The 17930-nt window shown below is 40.0% G+C and overlaps 1 protein-coding gene across 2 annotated transcripts in view; it reads right to left on the bottom strand.

Moving 5' to 3' along the window:
- CPEB4 (cytoplasmic polyadenylation element binding protein 4) overlaps positions 1-14587 on the bottom strand; it is a 41576-nt gene extending 26989 nt beyond the window's left edge. For both annotated transcript variants that reach the window (XM_030459453.1, XM_030459452.1), the window contains exons 1-2: positions 11556-14587; positions 1488-1569 (exon numbers count right to left, since the gene is read on the bottom strand). In XM_030459453.1, the coding sequence (XP_030315313.1) occupies positions 1488-1569; positions 11556-12677 (1204 nt within the window). In that variant the 5' untranslated portion in view covers positions 12678-14587. The remainder of the gene's footprint in view (positions 1-1487; positions 1570-11555) is intronic.
- Positions 14588-17930: the final 3343 nt, after the last annotated feature.

Below are 17930 nucleotides of genomic sequence, written 5' to 3'. Positions count from 1 at the left end.
TTACTGCATTAAGTCTGCCACACGGGATAAGCAGCAGTCAAATTCAGTGTACTGACTATTTCACTATAAGCACACAATATTTTTGAGAAAATATCCCTGAAAAATGAGACATCACAAGAAAGTACTTCACAAAGGATCACTTAAATTTGTCATCTCAATTTTGAGGCTTTTTATAGTTTTATAACTATTAACCAATAAACAACAATTTAGGAAGAACTTGAGAAATAATTCCCAGATTAATATCAGATTGATATTACTGTGCTCCAATTAGTATGCTACAATGCACACAAAACCTTAGGCAAACCATAAATGACTCTGCAGAAGGCATTAAAAATCAAGCTCAAGCAGGAATTAACACACATCAAAACCATACGTATTTTTTGCTGACACAGTTAATCCATGGTAAGCACTTAAAAAAAATTTCAATTGCAAAGAATCTTTTCAAAGCATTTAAGCAACAAATCATACTATTGTACAGTACTACCCTTGTAACTGAACAAGGTTATACTATAAATACACATGAACCTTAGAGTACCTTCAACCACTGTTAAATTTAGATTTAAATGGCAATTTTATTTGTTCTACAGCTATGTCTATATGTCTATATAATAGTCTATATGTTCTACAGCTATTGGATTATTTTACTAGATTTTAGATGGTAAAACCTAGGCTGGGCCTGCCTGACAGAAGGCCTCAGGGCAAATCTCAGGTGCTGCACCCACTCAGGTCAGTACACAGCACTGTGGGCACAGGATCTCACCAGACCCCATATAAACCAAATGAAAGTTATAAGTACTTTGCATCAGTAGAAGCCTGGCCCCCACCACATAAGGAAGGAATGTGCTTTGCTTTTTTACTTAATTTTGCATTACTTTTATCTACATATCCTTGTCATTTCAATATGAAGGTGGATGTATTGGTGTTTCTCATCCACAGTACTGGGGATGTCAAATGCAAGCTGCATTTCTGACAGTAGTGAAAAAAACCAATGCCAGCTTTTGCCAGTTTATCAAAGATTGGCCTTCTTAGCAAGAATATCATTGCTAAAACAGGTCAGGCTTCACTAATATAGCAAGCCATGATATACTAAAAAAAAAAAAAAAAAAAAAAAAAAAGGAAATAGAAAAAAATTCCAAAGGTTAAATCCCAACTGCAAATCTTTGCTCAACAAGATTCCTAAAGTTGATCAATTTTGCAGGCTGCACACATTGTATCTACTAAAAACAACACTGTCAACTTAGACAAAAGATCAGCTTATGTTTATGTTTCGCATTGTTTTTGCATAAAGACAAAACAAACTCAAGTGCTCATGTGTTGCAATTGCTTCATCTACAGAGAACTGAATAAAAAAGAGGCCTATTCCAGCTGACTGACAGGCATTAGGTGCACAGCGTAACTTTACTTTTCCTAAACAAAACTGGAATTTCTTACTCTAAGTGAGCATGTCTTCCCAATTATTTACTGCAGGAAATAGTCTCTAAATTTACCTTTCAGTGAGTCATTTTCAGCCCTCATTATGTCAATTAGTGAGTTCTCCAGTGAATGCATGTCAAAAGTCCTTGTTCGATCCTGTATACAAATAAAAATAAAGCCTGTTTAAGCAACATATGGTGATAAACAAGACCATCTGAAAAAAATGACCATCATAAAAACCACAGCCTTGTTCTTTATTGCTATAATTAAGCAAAAAAACATACACCACTAAAAGTCAGTCTGATATGGGAGTATTAAAAATTCTTAAATACTAATCTGATCTATATTTATATAACCAATCATCTAGGAACACCCAATTCAATACCTAGTTTGTATTTCTTGCTATACAGTTAAACTTTGCTCAAAATAATTTCACAGGCAGGAAGTGAAGATTGTTTCCCGAGACAAAACTGTGAGGAGAAATCATACATTAGGTATTGCAGCCCAAAGTTAATAAAATCTGAATTACAGAACCACATATTAGTTCATTCACTTGAAATAATACACCAACAACTTAAATAATCTAATTTTGCAGAGTCAGTTCAAATTCTGCATAATTATGAAGTATTACATACAAGCAGCAGTATTCCAGATAGTCTGATTCACAAGGCAAAAACCTTAATCTGAGTTTTCATTCCCTAAATTTACAAGTCTGATAATCTAAGCATACCTGGAATTGAAAGAGGACATAACAAATGGGAGGCAAGATGTCTTTTGTACCTTACTGCTTCATTATCTCAATGAATATTTGACATAATTTGTAACATACTTAATGCAATTATTTGTCATTCATATTAATGAAAGCCATCATTTAACACGTGTGGTTCAGACTTGCAAAATAAAACAATAAATTCCACATCTTACAAATCTGATACTACTGGCATAAGACAACATAAAGTATCCTAGCATTGCATTATTTTAATTAACAAATTTAGAAATTATATCTAACCATTGAAATCTTTACAGGATCATTACATGTCACTAATGGAGGCAAAAAAAAAAAATCACACTCATTTCCAAAATTATTCCCTTATTTGTGCTACCTATGTATTTACATGTTTGGACATCTGTATAAGCACCTGGATATAATTTGATACAATTATATTAATCCACCTTGGATTTAATTCTTCTGCACCCAAGAAGAACTCTAACATCAGTTCCAAATATTTTATTTCCTTCGTGTTCTAAGAGCTTTACCTCTGAAATTAGATCAAGCATGGAAAGTATCTGGTTCAAATAAGGAGCAAAATGTGAGCAATTCAAGAGTCATTTGCTTTAAACTGTTTCACTACAACTACCATTATTTACAGCAGGGTTTTTTTTTCCTGTTGTTTCTAACTCTGTCTCTGAAGCTGAAATTTATCCAAAGCAAACAGATCCAGCTTCGATCACTTTTAAAACCAATGGTGACATAAAAAATGGTATTGCACAAAAACTGATGCTTCAAGTTGTCTTTTACCTCCAGTGATGAAATGACACTGCAGTGGTGACTGCATGTTGCAAGAGGCATTCTTTAAATCAGACAATGATCAATCATTTGGGGCTTTAAACACCTTATCTATTTTAAGGACAGGAATCCACTAGCTCATCCAGTCCTGATTCTTTTCAAACTTTGTAAGGTACATTCTGACCACTAAAAAATGCCACTTCTTGATGAAATTTTCTGATATTTTTCTTCTCTTCAGAGCAGTTTATTACCAACACAGAACAGATGAAGTATTTCTACCCAGATGTGCTGCCCTTCAAATAGCATTAGAAAGATTTTAGAATTTCCAGAGTTTGGAACCATTTGCTTTATTAGTTGAGCCCAAAGTTAAATTTTGCATAAAAAGCATGCTCTTACCCTCTTTCTACACAGTCTTTATTTCCTTGGTCATTTATATTACAAGAGAATGGAGGCTTCTTACAGAAATTATCAGAAGCATTTAGATTCCTTGATTTTGTGGGTTTTACTTTCACGTTTCCTCCAGGTTTCTTCTTTCACAGCAATATTTTGGTTATTGTTTTGATCAATACGTTATTAGTCTTTAATTATTTGAAATTCTAGTTACACTAAAATACATTAGAAGGATTGAGTAAAAGATTTTGGGTCTGCACATCCTGGGACCTATCATGATCTAACAGCTGTGTAACTCAGGGCTGGATGCTAGAAGACAATCTCTGCATTTGCAGCAGTCTTCACAATGTGACAAAAATAGCCTAAAACACAGTTGGGAGCATTTTCTGAAAACTTGACAGCTCTCAGTAGCTATTCCTTCTTCCATTCTGGCTTTCATAGCATATCATGTTTCTCTGTGTGGTATTAACCTTAAGTCCAACCCATGAACAGCTACACAATTCTTATTTTACAAAGTGCAGAACCTGAGCAGTTCTACATCTTTGTTGAATTTGTGGCACTTGACAGTTCAGTTGCCTGAGAGACACAAAGAGAGAAACCAAAGCTGAGCAATCACTTGTTTATTGTGCTGTGTATTTGCTGGAATACTTGAGGCCAAAAATAGTTATTTGTCTCTAAAATGCCAGTGTTATGTTGGGTTGAGCTATAGTACCAAACAGAGGATTTGGTTGAGATGGTAAATTTTTAATATTGAGAAAAGAATTTAAATACTTGAGAAAAACCAATGGAATTGAACTGGTTAACTGACAGGGACACCAACAGAAGGAGGGTTTTTTGGTGAGGAGTTTAGTTATCCCCTTCTGAGTGAATCAGCTGGCTGTCACTGCATTGGATAAGGTCCAAAAGCTTCTAATCATACTGCAAACATTTAAAACATGACCCTATGCACTGAGAGAAAAGATCATATTCCACCTGCACCTATTAGCAATCACATAAAAAGGACTGGCTAAAATATGGCCCACACAAACCCACACTCCACATTGGTTCCAGTAAGTTGTCCTAGCAATAGAGAAGACTGCCATAGGCTACTGCACTCTCCCAGTGCTGATGTTACCATTTATTTTTTGCCAATTTTGGCTTCAAAATTTGCCTTTCCAACAAAAGACCTCTGTGCTTACAGCATACCTAATTGTCAACTGAATGTGCTGAACTGCTCCATCCTCAGTGCCCTGGGGAAGATGAGTTCTGTTCCCAGGTTGTTTGGAACATTTTGCTCCCCCAAGTCTCTGCATGTTAACTAAAAGATGGAAAACCATGTTGGGCCACTACTACTGTTAATTTGAATGTGGATATGTTCTTAATATTAATGCAGCAGTCCACTCACCTGTCTGGAAATTCATGGTAATTTAATAACTTGATATATAAGTCAGCCTGTACACATCTATCCAATGAAAAGATGTCAGTCATGTCTGTCCTATACAAAGACCATGCTCAGCTGGCTCAGAGGTTTGCACAGTCTTATTATTACTCCATTTATTTATTTCACTACTTGTCCTTATACTCACACTAATAGCAAAAGTCACCATTCACAGTTTTAATAATTTTTATATAATTTAAAAGCTGGTTATTCTGAAACTGCTTTGAAAACAGCAAAAATTTTGCCCCTCTTAACTTCCAAGATGGCCAGCACGTTTTCTCAGAAACAATTATATCTAAATATATAAGTATTACATACTTAACAATAAAAAAAAAGACTGACAACAGGTTAGTGGTAGTGGCCATACTGCTACAAAAACGTGTGACTATACACTGAATTGCATGACATCAAAAAAGCTGTAACAATCAAGATAGTGATCAATAACTGGTAAGAAAGTGTGAGCTCTTCTCAGATAAATGTTAGTTATGAGATATAAGGCACATAAGCCACACCATACTTAGGGAAATCAATGTTTTCTTCAAGAGACTGAATGTATAGAGAACTATTAGAAATATATCATGGTGTTTTAATGGTTCAGTTCACAAAGTTACAGTGCTTCCCATGGAGCTGGATTGCTTACTGTATACTTTGTAATTTATTTATAAAGAAAATATATACGGGTAATGACCCTGGAATAACACAGCATATGTTCACTTCAGTAATAAAATAAGTTAACAAGCCTGATATTATTAACCCAGGCTGATCACAAGAACTTGGCTCTACACAAATTTGTTTAGGGCATCTAAACGTTGCTTGATGAGAGGGCTCAAAGGGCACAGACAGAACAGAGGCAGAAAAACGTCAGATTGACCACAAGGTAACAACAAAAAAACCCCAAACCTAACCAAAAAGAAAGAAAAAACAACCTATGGTCTTAATATATGACTCTGCCTAAAATGTCAGCCAACATTTTAAAAGGCATTAATGAAACATGGTTTTGAATAAGCAGTATTGTTTTCATATTAATATACAAGAGGTGGCAGGTAGCAGATCTGGTTAAGTGAGAGCTGTACAGACTGTGAATATTCTACAAACACAACAGTTTTGAACTACATACTGACCAGCACTGTCTACAGAAAAATAAAATTATTCTGACCATCCTGCTGTCTGGAAACCAGTAATAAGTATTTATATTGCTCATAAAAAGCAATCTTATTGTTCAAGCATTGAGAGGAACTCAGAGCTTCACATCACAACTTTGTCACTGGATTCACACAGTACCAGCAAACCACTTCACCTCTGTGACTGCACTGGTTCCCCATAGATTATTTTGGTTAGAGGTCTTGTAAAAATAGAGCCATTTGTAGATAGGAAATCACCAAATTCTAATTCCTTTTTATTTTTCAAAGTCTAAAGACATTTTATTCCAAAAAAGAAAGGCACCTGATACTAAGCATGTATGGCACATACTGGGAGATCCTCCCATGCAAAAGACATTAAACATTCATTTTTCATGTCCAGGAAGAACATCCTTTGCACAAAAAACCCCTCATACCTAAATTCTCTTAATCAGAAAAAATGTACATGCAATTTAACTACTGAAGGACAGACTCATTACATTTAATCTGCACCAATGGCACTATCATGACCTGACCAATGCAGATTTCAGAACCTGAGAGTTTTATTCTGTGCTTCTCACAAGGGGCCTCATGATACTAAAATCCCAAACTGTATAAAAAGTAAGGCAAGGTAGGAGCACTCGCTGGCAGCTCTGCCTGATCTTATATGGTTCCTCTGAAGACAGAGGCATCAATACCAATGCAAACTGTGCCATTGCATTGAGCGATTTATTGAAAGTGATAGATCAGTATTTATGGAGTAGATGTAGTTGTAAAACTGGGGCTGAGTTTATATGTTTAAATTTTTGTCAATCCAGAATACTTGGGAAACTTAGAAAACTCACTACTACATTTGCTACCCTCCTTATAGCACAGGAAGCCTGAAACTTTCTGAAATCTTGTACATATTTCCCACAATTAAAAAGCCTTGTGTCTCAGGCAAAATGTGCAGGGAGAAGTAACATGCAGAACCTAAATACATGTTCCATGAACTTCTTTTAACTGCAAAGCAAATTTGGACTTGATTATGCTTCTGCGTAAGCTGCTTCTCCTTCCCACCATCCTGCAAATGCTTTATTCCAGCTCTCTGTCCAGTATCCAGTGAATTAAAAGCTTTGAATAAACAGGTTTTTCCTGAAAGGATGTTGCTGTGTGCTGCCCTGATCATCTTTTATAGCTTCACCAGGGAACAATAAGAAAAAGCTGGAAAAGTGACGCATAACATAGGAGTTTTCTGGGGAGGGAGGGAGCTCTTCTTGTTCAAAATTGAACTTTTTCTTAGGTGTTAGAAATCACAGACCTTTATACAATTTCCAGTAACATGTCTGATTCTGTTTTAGCCATATGTTTAAGCTTTTCATGTACCTTCTAGACACTATTTTCCAGAATACCTTGTTGTGTTCTCAGTCTTTTTGCAGGACTGCTAAGTAAGCAATTTTCAAAGCAAAATGCTTAATAAGAGTACTCCTTTTAATCTTAGGAAAATACAAACATAATTCAAATAGCTTCTAACAAAAGCTTTCTTTAAAAAGAACGCTGAGGTCAAAAAGACACAGGAGGGCCAAAGCCAAAGTATTAACTTCAGTAGTAAGTTTAGAAAACAAGAACAGTGTTAAGTTCCACAGTACTTAACTTGTGCATGTCATACCACATTAGAGAGCTTCTAATTCCACAGATCAGTAGCTGTGGGGAACAGCATACAAAACACTAATTACTACCCAGGTGATATAGAAAAATGGGTGAACAGACATTTAAAAATCCAATTAAAAAGCCAACCATCAAAAAATCCAATCCAGTATTTGTTCTATCTTGAAAAGATAGCTTGAGGTTTCTTGAAATAATTGCTGTTACTAGAATAAAAAATAAAATTCTGCAAAACAAGTAGCCTCATTTTATGCAATCAGCCATCATGATTTATGAAAAGGTTCCTCAGAAACAAAGAACAAATACTTAAATAAAGAAGCATGGTAAAGAAATTTATTTGTAAAATTCCTTCAAGAGGAAAGATGAGAAAATCCTTTCAAGAGGTTATTTTTTATAATTCCAGTTTCCTGTGGATTTGTTTCATCCACTTATTAAATCAAACCACTTCTATGTGCAAACAAATCGCGACGTATAATTCAGAATTAAAACACATTCTGCAATCACGTATGTGTTTTCTCAAACATTCCATATCTGCCTGTGGGAAGAGAGAGTCTCTGGCACAGACCCTCAATGGATTTGGAAGGGGTTATATACCTGGAAACTAGCCACTGTAAAAGAAAGGAAAAAACATTTTGAGCAAGTGGATATAATGAATTGCTCTCATGTACAGAATTCTTTGAAATGGGCAGTTATTTTCAAGCCTGATTCCAGGAAGAAACAGAAATTATTTTTAAGCTTTTTTACAGAAAGCCGAACACTATTGCTTAACTTGCTTGTGCATTCAAAGACCAATTTTAAAAAAAACAACATTGTCACACATTTGAAGATGAGATCTGGAAACCTGGAAATGCCTATCAAAGCAAGAATTATGCATTGCATAACAGGCAGGATGTTCCACTCTCAGGAGGAAGTGCAAGTACACAGCAAAAGGAAAGCCAAAACAATCTTGAGGGCAATGCTACAGCAAAATGCAATTATTGAACACTTAGTTTGTCAGTGCTGCAGGAAGAGAAGTAGAAATAATTATTTTTAAAAATCAGCGCTTTCGTAAGACGCAATAACCACTGCAAAAACATTTTCATTTATTAATTCCCAGGGAAGGCTGTTTTATCCAAAAGACCTTTTCTTTTTTTAATTCAGGAACCATTTTTTCATTTGGAGATCATTTCCTTTTCAAATGAACACACAAAGAACAATGGCTTTTCTCTTTTCAAAAGATCTTTGAAGGGGAAGCCTGCCCAGTGGCTGAAGCACAATACCAAAACTTAATGTCATTAACAGATCTGGTAACTGTCTTCTTTGACCTTGCTTCCAGTTCCATCTCTGCAACAGGAGATTCCTACAGACATGCTACTTCTGAAATGCTATGAGACAGAATTCCAAATGGAAAACACAACATAAAACATAATGTTTTGCATGCAGCTCTAAATACCAAGCAAGGAATCATTGAATTGCAAGATTATCAAACAGATCACCACAGTATTTTCCTTTTATTGGGCACCATTTGCAATGCTCACTTCATTCCCTGCAAACATCTGAGGCCATGGGTAGAAATATTTGAAGTGAGCAAGAGTTTACATTAGTGGCATGTAGGGACATTATGCAATGCTGTCCCCTCTAAAGAGGAAACGAGCACTTACACTTGGTTACCCTGAGATTTCCATCAAAACACAGACTTGTGTTTGTTTCCAACACATTTAAGAAAAAAGAACGTGATCCCCAAATATTTGCAATTGCCAATTTACATCTTGCCTTCTAAAGAAACTCATTTTCACTAGATTGCAGCAATACTTGTTAATGATTTAAGCTGCAAAACATAAATATTAAATGAAAGGGATAGTTGTATCAGATTACTCCATTATGTTGCTGCAGCAAAGACAGCTTTCAGTTATTTCCTAAACAGGAATCCAAGACGATTCCAGTAACAAAATAGCCTTGTCCAGTACATGATTGCATCATCAAGGATACTTTATACATACATATGCATGAACACAAATATACAATAAGAAAAACTCCTTATTTCTGCTTTGAGTCAGGCACACAATCAGCACGATCAAGAAAAAATAAAAAGACAAAGGTCAAATTTTACACCATGTGTGTCCAGTGATTCAAAAATTCAGTATGCTTTCAACACACAAATGACTAAGTAACCAAGGAAGCTAAAGATTTTATACAGAAAAAAAAGTTATATAAAACGGTTGTCCAAAATGGCTTCAAAATTAATCAGCATCTTTCTAGGTCTGCAGTGCTGATGTCCTGTTTTGCTGCCCTGCCCTTTTCTTCACAGAAGAGATAGTAACAGACTGGAAAGCACTTCACTCCAACACTTTCCTTTTCTTGGCATGAAGAAGTGTCAGACTTGGTCTTGACATGTACAGCTTCATCTTAGTGTTTATGTAAACAGATACCAACATGCTACACAAAAATTGTTTCTTCACCATGATCCAAATAAGTGTGTCTGATATTTTATGTTTGGAACATAACCCAGAAGTCAAGGTTGACTTTGCCAAATTCCTTGATGTCAAACCAAACACATTTCTACCACTGTGTATATATTTGGGCCTTATACACAGCAGCAAGGATGCACTTGATCTCATTCTGTCACTCTGAACATCAGCCATGTGTCAGGGCATAGAATGAATTAAACTGTGAGCCAAGTCTTGCTGCAGTGAGCCTGAAAAAAGACCGACTCCAGCTGTGTCCCTTTTTCTAATGGTTTTAGTGTATAAATTTGGTATGCTGGACACAGGTTCATTATATTAATTACAAATCCTGACACTAAAATCAATTATTACTATGCTTTCTAAAGGATCTACCTGATATTGAACCAGCTAGTAGCTCTGCAGCATAAAAAAAAGGTCTCTAATGGGAACTTACTGCCAGCAGCTGCTCTGCTGTGAGAAGGCTGCATAGGCAGGCCCTGCAAACCAGACAGAAACTGAACAGTTCACAAAGAACAGAACTGTTCCTACATCTGAATCCACAAAGTTATTATTAAATACATTTATATTCCTTTTGGGTGGCTTATAACATGAGACATATTGCATGCCTTTTATCTACAGATCTTTCGAAGTCTTTTAAAGTAGGTCACCCTAGTTTTACAGCTTGGCGAGAAATACTGCAATCATTTTGAATTTTTACTTTTACCCTCATTTAAAGCTCTTGAAAAAAACCACACTAAATGTAAAAGAACTCTGACATTTTTGGATTCACTCTAAAGGAGCTTACAAAAGGCATGCACATATAAAAGCTAGATTTAACTAGTGGTCATATAAAGAGTATTACTGTTTTAATTTTTACTGCAAATTGTGTTCAGACGTATAGTTATTTTCAAATTAATAAAAAGTCACCCTAGAAGGAGAGGTTGAATTGCCAGACAACCTGCCTCCTGCCAAGATAAGGCCGTATTAAAATACAGGAGACCACCAACTGAAACTCATCCAAATCTGGTTTTGGTGATGATTTGATGGCCTGTAATCAAAATTTGCTGCCATTACCAAGGAAAGCAAACTGTGTCGATTATCATAAAAAAAAAAAAAAAAAAAAAAAAAAAAAAAAAAAAAGGAAAAGAGAGAAAAAAAAGAAAAAAAGGAAGTTCCAAAATAATGCAACAGAAATACTGTTGTACTATAAGCCCGTATGATATTACAAAACAAAATACGATCCCTTAATTCTTTTTTGTGGATATAATACATTCTCAAATACTTGCACACTTCATCAGACAACACTTTTCTCCTTAGTCCTTTTTGTAGTTACACTTGCTACTTGTAACTGCATTTGTTATTCAGTTATTTCTGAATGTAAGCATTAAGCTGAAGGAAAACTGGGTAATACAGACGTCTGGTGGGCAACAGATATTTATATGACCACCACTGTTAAAAAGAAACCCAGCAACATAATCCACAGAGCAGAGCATAATGCACACTATGACATTTTCAGTTTCCCATATTGGGTTTTTTAATTGCAAGCAGAGAAGTCATACACTCAGATTGCACTGTTCAAAGCCCCGACCATTTTCATGCACTTAGGTGTTATTTTTCTTATGGGTATAACAGAAAGCACTCACCTGAAAAGGAAAAATGTTGTCAGCTCTATTCAAACTGTCTTCCATCCACGATTTTGGAGCAAAGGCTGAGCTGGGTCGAGCGTATTTCTGTAACTGGATGTGATTACTTGCAAAATTCTTCTTCAAGGGTGAGATGGAGTTCAGGGGTGTTATCCCTCCGTTCAGTCCCCTGCGGTGGTCTCGACCTTGGGACCCACCCCACCCACCATATCCACCACCACCAGGGCTCCATGAAGATGGTGTAGGCGATGGGCTTTGGTAGCTGCTCCATGGAGAAGGTGGCTTGTTAAGATTATTAGCCAAATGAGGCAATTGATTAAAAGCAGCATTTCTATGTGTGAATGGAGGTGGATGAGGACTTGCAGGAGACCTCCTCTGTTGCTGATGCTGATTGTGATGATGCTGAAAATGGGGGTGATGAGGGTGGTGTTGAGAGAGGGGTCCGATTTGGGGGGAAAAGCTACCACCAAAGCCAGGGCTGACATGATGTGGAAAATTCTGAAACAGCAGAGCACCATTATTAGCTGAGGCAGTAGGGACCCCTCCCTGGTGAAAAAAACTTGCATCTTCATTTATTATTGTAGAAGAAGAAGGAGCTATAGCTGCAGACCAGTTACTAAAACCAGTCAGGGAAGATGCAGTCGATGTCAAGGGCTGTGTTGAAGTACCTAGCCCCGAAGCCTCCTGATAATCAAATCCTGTTAACACTGGAGATTCTATTCTTATTTTCTCCTTCCCATTGCCATTCTCTGAAGAATTATCGCCCTGATTTTCTTCAGTTTTAGCTTTCTCAGGTTCAGAGAGCATGCCTGCTTCCTGATTCTGACCAGGAGAAAGCTGCTGTTTTTCTAGGGACTCTTGCTTTTCCTGTTGCTGAGTTTTAGCTTTTTCTGACCCCAGAATCTCATCCTGAATATTATGGGCAGCTGGAGCAGGAAAGAGCCAAGCTGACCCAGCACTACTGCCATTGGCAGCTGTGTTATTATTTATAAAAGCAGCAGGGCTGGGGGTTGCATTTTGATGATGGTGTGGAGGCTGCAGATGTGGATGAAATCTGACTGGAAAAGCTGACTTATTTCCAGTGTTGTTTTGCACTAACACTCCAAACCCGTAATCCCCCATTTATTATATTTAGGGTTTGAATCCTCCCTGTAAGAACAAGTTGATGTTTGAACCCCGTCCCGTTCTGAGGCAAGATTAGTATGTATCCTGGTTTTAGCTAGATATTCCAGTTTTTCCCTCCACACAATTTGTTTCAGATTTGGATAAAGATGTTTCTTTTTTGTAAAAGATAGGAGCTCTTCGACTATTCAAATGTGTCAATTTGTGTCCATTTCCTTCCTTTGGCCAGGAGGAAGGGAAAAATTAGTCTTTGGTTCACAAAATAAGAGGTTTCCTTTTTCTAAAGGAAATGCACAGTAATGAGAGAAAAAGCTTCTGGAAAATAAGGATAAAGATATTCTAACTATTCTGGTTTTTTCCTTCTCAGCAGCCTTGATTCACCCATAAATGAGTTAAGAGGGAAGAAAAAAAAAATATACAATGACGCCTGGTCCCCTGACCCCTTGGCAGCAAAAAATAGATTTAAATCTGGAATAATTTAATACATCTCTATAATCTAATATATATTTGTGTCCTGTTCAGAAAAAAAGTCTTTGCTGTGGGTAAGAGAAAAATTTACCTCAGGATCTCAGCATTCAGAAGGGTGAAAAGGGGGAATGAGTTGCAGAAGAGGCTATTTCCCGTGCTGCTGGGTTTAACCTATTATATTTAGTAATAATATACACCGTGTGTGTGCGCGTGTGGTTGTTTAAAGGGGTAAGATCTTATCTCAGGAAATTAGTATTCTATGTGTGTAGGGTGGGGAGTGAGTTGTGCAGGAGAAGGGTGGAATCTTGATGCTGCTCTTTTGGGCTGGGTTTCTGAGCTCGCCAGACTCGCTTCTTATTTATGATCCAATAATTGCGTGTCCTTCACATGAGTCCTGGCTGTCCGAAGAGGCAGATTTTCATCTCGGAAATTCAGCGCTGGGGAAAAGGGAAGGGAGGGGACAGCGAGTTGTGCAGGAGGAGGAAGGGGAAGGAGATTTTTCTTGCTCTCACTGCTGCTGGGAGGGTGGTTTCTGGTGCGGGGCTCGCCTCCTTCCACCGAGACCTGGGGGTTCCCTGCAGACGAGCGAGCCTCTGGCCCACGGGCCGGGTGGATAACGCGTGGATGTGTTTGTCCTCCTCAGGGACCCGGCATCCAGCGGGGCAGGGGCGGGTGACGCGGGCAGGCTGGGCTCGCCAGGCCCCGGCTGTCTGTGCGGTGCCCCCGCGGTGTCCCCCCCTCCCTCGGAACAGTTCTGGTGTCGGGGAAGGCAGGAGGGAGATTTTTTTTTTTTTTTTTTTTTTACCTCAGGAGAGGAGCAGCCTCCGGCAGGGAGGGGAAGGTGCAGGCGGCGGGGGGCCGGGCTCCTCTCTCCCCCATGGAAGGTGTTTAACCGGTTCTCCCAAATCGCCCGGAGATTACGGGACAGGGTCTCGGCCGCTGGGCGCCGCGGAGGGGAGGGCCCGACGGACTAACCGGGGCGCGGGGTCCGGCGGCGGCGGCTCCTCGGAGCAGTCCTTCCCCTGCTGCGCGTCTTCTCGGCTCCAGCCGGGCTTCCTTCCCCCTCATGTAAACCGGACGGACACCGGGAGGGTCGTCGCGGACGACGCTGCTGCCGGGAGGTGAAAGGAGGGGAGAGGCTCCAGGGGCGAGAGCGACAGGAGAGGGGGGGAGGGCTGCCGCGACACCAGCTCCGAGGAGTCGGGAGGCGCTTCGGTAACCGGCGAGCCCGACCGCGACGACGGGTACTCCGCGCGTAGCCTCCGCTGCTGCTGCTGCTGCTGCGTTGTTTTGCCTCTTTTTTTCTTTTTTTTTTTTTTTTTCTTTTTCTTTTTTGTTTTTTTTTCGCCTCCTTCCCCTCCCCCACCCCCCCAGCGGCCGCCGCTTCCTGCCTCGGTGCCGCAGCCGGTGCCTCCCTCCTCCTCCCCACCCGGCCTCTGCCGAGCCCCGTCTCCGCAGGACCGAGCTGCCGCACGAAATGACAACCAGCTGGAGGAGGCACCGCGACACTTCCGGTTCGCGCCCCCGCCCCGCCCCCGGGCCCGGCTCTCCCGGAGGAGGCTCCGCCCCGCCCCGCCCCGCCCCGCCGGCTGCCGCTCCTCGCCGCCATTTTTGGTAAGGGCAGGGAACACCCTGAGCGGGGCCGTCACCTTTGTTTTGGGCACGTCGCCCGCCGCTTGGTAGCCATGGTAGCTAAGGGCAAAATGTCAGACGGGTGCCGGCGGGGCGGCCATCTTGGAGTGAGGAGGTGCCGCTCCCCACCCGCCCGCCAGCGGCCATCTTTGTACAGGGCAGATCGCGCTCCTCAGCGCAGGGATGGGGGACACGGCCCGGCTGGGCTGGGTCGGGGCACCCCGAGACGCTCTCCATTGATAGTGATTCCGTGCTGTAATAAAATCTAATATTGAAAAACCAAATCCTGCCGGAAACGCTGCCTGTTTTTAATGCTCTTTGTCATCTGTGGCCCCTCTGGTGAATCATCCCCTCCATCATAGAATAATAGAATCATAGAATCGGCTGGGTTGGAAGGGACCTCAGAGATCATCAAGTCCAACCCTTGATCCACTACTGCTGCAGTTCCCAGCCCATGGCACTGAGTGCCACATCCAGTCTCTTTTTAAATATCTCCAGGGATGGAGAATCCACTCCTTCCCTGGGCAGCCCATTCCAATGCCTGATCACCCTCTCCGTAAAGAAATTCTTTCTAATATCCAACCTAAACTTCCCCTGGCACAACTTAAGACCATGCCCTCTTGTCTTGCTGAGAGTTGCCTGGGAAAAGAGACCGACCCCCACTCGTCCAACCATGAACCATGAACCTCCCTGGCCTGGGCCACCGGGGTCCTGAGAGCTCGTGGAGTGGAAAGTAACGTACAGAGGGTAACTTATGTGAAGGAAAAGCCCCAATACCTGACTTCTGCTCTTCTTTTTTAGCTCTTGAAACATGGAAATTGGACGCAATGGCAGAGGGTTGTGTGGGAAGTCTGTGAAAAACTTCAGGAGTTTTCCAATATTGTCATTCTGAAAGTACAGGTCACTTAAGTATTTTTAATGCTTTCCCAAATAAATAGATTTATATTGATTGTTAAAAATGCAAATAATAATTGAAAGGTAGAAAAAGAAAAATGGGCAGTAAATGGTAATTATTCAGGGTTTGTTTCTGCTGCTGGGTGAGGCAAAGTGCTGCCCACCATGTGGGCTGAGGGGGATTTTGAATTTTTTTTTTTCATCCATATTTGTCAATGAAGGGCCAGGAGGGTTGAGCTGTGACAGCCAGCAAGTCTCATCTTTCAGGATGATGGATGAGGCCATTACAACATTTTAAGGACTATAAATAGCGGCGTTTATAGGGAGGGTATTACAGACACGTTTGCACTGAAGTGTTCTCAGAGCTGGAATGGTGGTGGGATGATGGAACCTTGGTTGTATTACTCTGATATCATGAACTTTCTCGAGATTCATGGACCACCATACGTTCACCTTAGCCTGGTGCAAAACTGGTTTTAGTGCAAGAAATCCTGACCCAGTAACCAATACAAAGGCTGTAATTTCTTGTATACTTTGAGAAGTTCTGGATTGAAAGATATTTCATATTTTGGCAAGTTGTGCCACATAAAATAATCAACGTGTATTTTATATAGCTCTGTTAATTATTAAACTTTTTGTGATTATTACTTCATCACACATAGCAGATCTTTATAAAAGCAGTGGGCTTGGTTGATGTAGCAGGAGGAGCCATTCTTGCTCCTGATGCTTGACGAGCTGCTGATCTCTTCCAGGACTCCAGCCACCACACAGCGCTTCCGGGGTAGAAGTGTAGCAGGACAAGCCTTTCTTGCTCCAGAGGCTCGACGAGCTGCTGGCCTCTCCATGCCTTGCACCAGAGTGAGCTGAGCTTCTCTCTGTGGGTGTGTGTCCCACCTTTATTGGCCCCCTGGTCTTGCTCATGCCCAATAGGGGCCTGTCCTAATCAGGCACAGGTGGACTCACACCCACTCTTTGGCAACTCAAGGCACCTGGTTGACAATGTCTCTCTACAGGTTGACCCCAGCGACCAGGCATACAAAGTGAAATTCCAGTTTTACTTCTACTGCAGTTACCAGATGGCTAACACCACACATAACACATAGGATTTTTGTACATACAGTTATGTGCTCTATGGGCACAACCCATAGAGTGGGTTGAAAACTGATGTGGATTGTTCAAATGTGGATTGTTCAAATGCAAGCATCAAAACTTTTGTGTACCACAGAGCTGTACTGTAAAATAGTTCATTTCTGGGATGAGTGCCCTTTTTGCACATCTGCAAATTAAAACATGCAAATGAAATATAGTTCAAAATTAGATAACAAAGCTCAGTAACATTTAAAAAGCTATGTGAAGATTCACGAGTAAAAAAATCAAGTGGAAAAAGAAACATGCAGAAACATTTCCTAAATAATTTTCATTTACTTCCTCTAAGACTCTTTCCAGCCTGCTCAGTCACCTGATTGTAAATTTGCACGATAAAGGTATTTTTAAGAAGTCCCATGTTTCTCAACAATTTCATTATGCACATATTTTCTTTGCAATTGTTTCCATGTGTAAAAACACACTTCTTTATATATGGTGAAAACATCATTGTTTGTGGATGTGTAATTACTGGGTTGTAATCTCCCCATTTGTTTACTGTTTGCAACCCATGTGAGCCCATCTGATATCATCAGCATCATTTTCCTCTGTACTTTTCTAGTCATACTGTTATTATTATCATCATCAGATTTAGGGTTAACAAATCCTCTGTCAAGAAGCTATGAAGCTGGCTCCAGCAGTAGATTGCTATTACATTAATAGTTTGGGAAAGACTGAGTAGATGGCCTTAATTTGATTTCAGGCACACCCTTGCAATGCATTAAGGTAGCTGCAGATCAACTATGGTGATACGAGCAGAACTTCCAAAATCTGACTTCACTTTGCTTGACAAACATGGTTTGCTGAAACCATGGGAGGGTTTGTAAGGGCTGAGGTGTTGATGGTATCAGCTGCACGGCAGGGTTTGTGTCACTTGATTCAGCCTCTGAGGAAAAATGTCTGAAAATATATAGGGATTGTACTCACTACATATAGCTGGAAAGACAACTGAATCACTAGAGAGTCTGTAGAGAATCTGTAAGTAAGTGCATGTGAGGGAGTTGCCATTTGCAGGGCTTGGTGATTTAAACAGTGTCACACATAATGTGTCTTGAGATTTGTTTGGAATTTATGAAAACCGGCAGAATTTTTTATTGTCACATAACTTTTGCAGAA

The sequence above is a fragment of the Calypte anna genome, chromosome 13, assembly GCF_003957555.1.
Source record: "Calypte anna isolate BGI_N300 chromosome 13, bCalAnn1_v1.p, whole genome shotgun sequence".
NCBI lineage: Eukaryota > Metazoa > Chordata > Aves > Apodiformes > Trochilidae > Calypte > Calypte anna.
The sequence above is the reverse complement of the archived record's forward strand: the minus strand, read 5'-3'. Positions and strand labels throughout refer to the sequence as shown.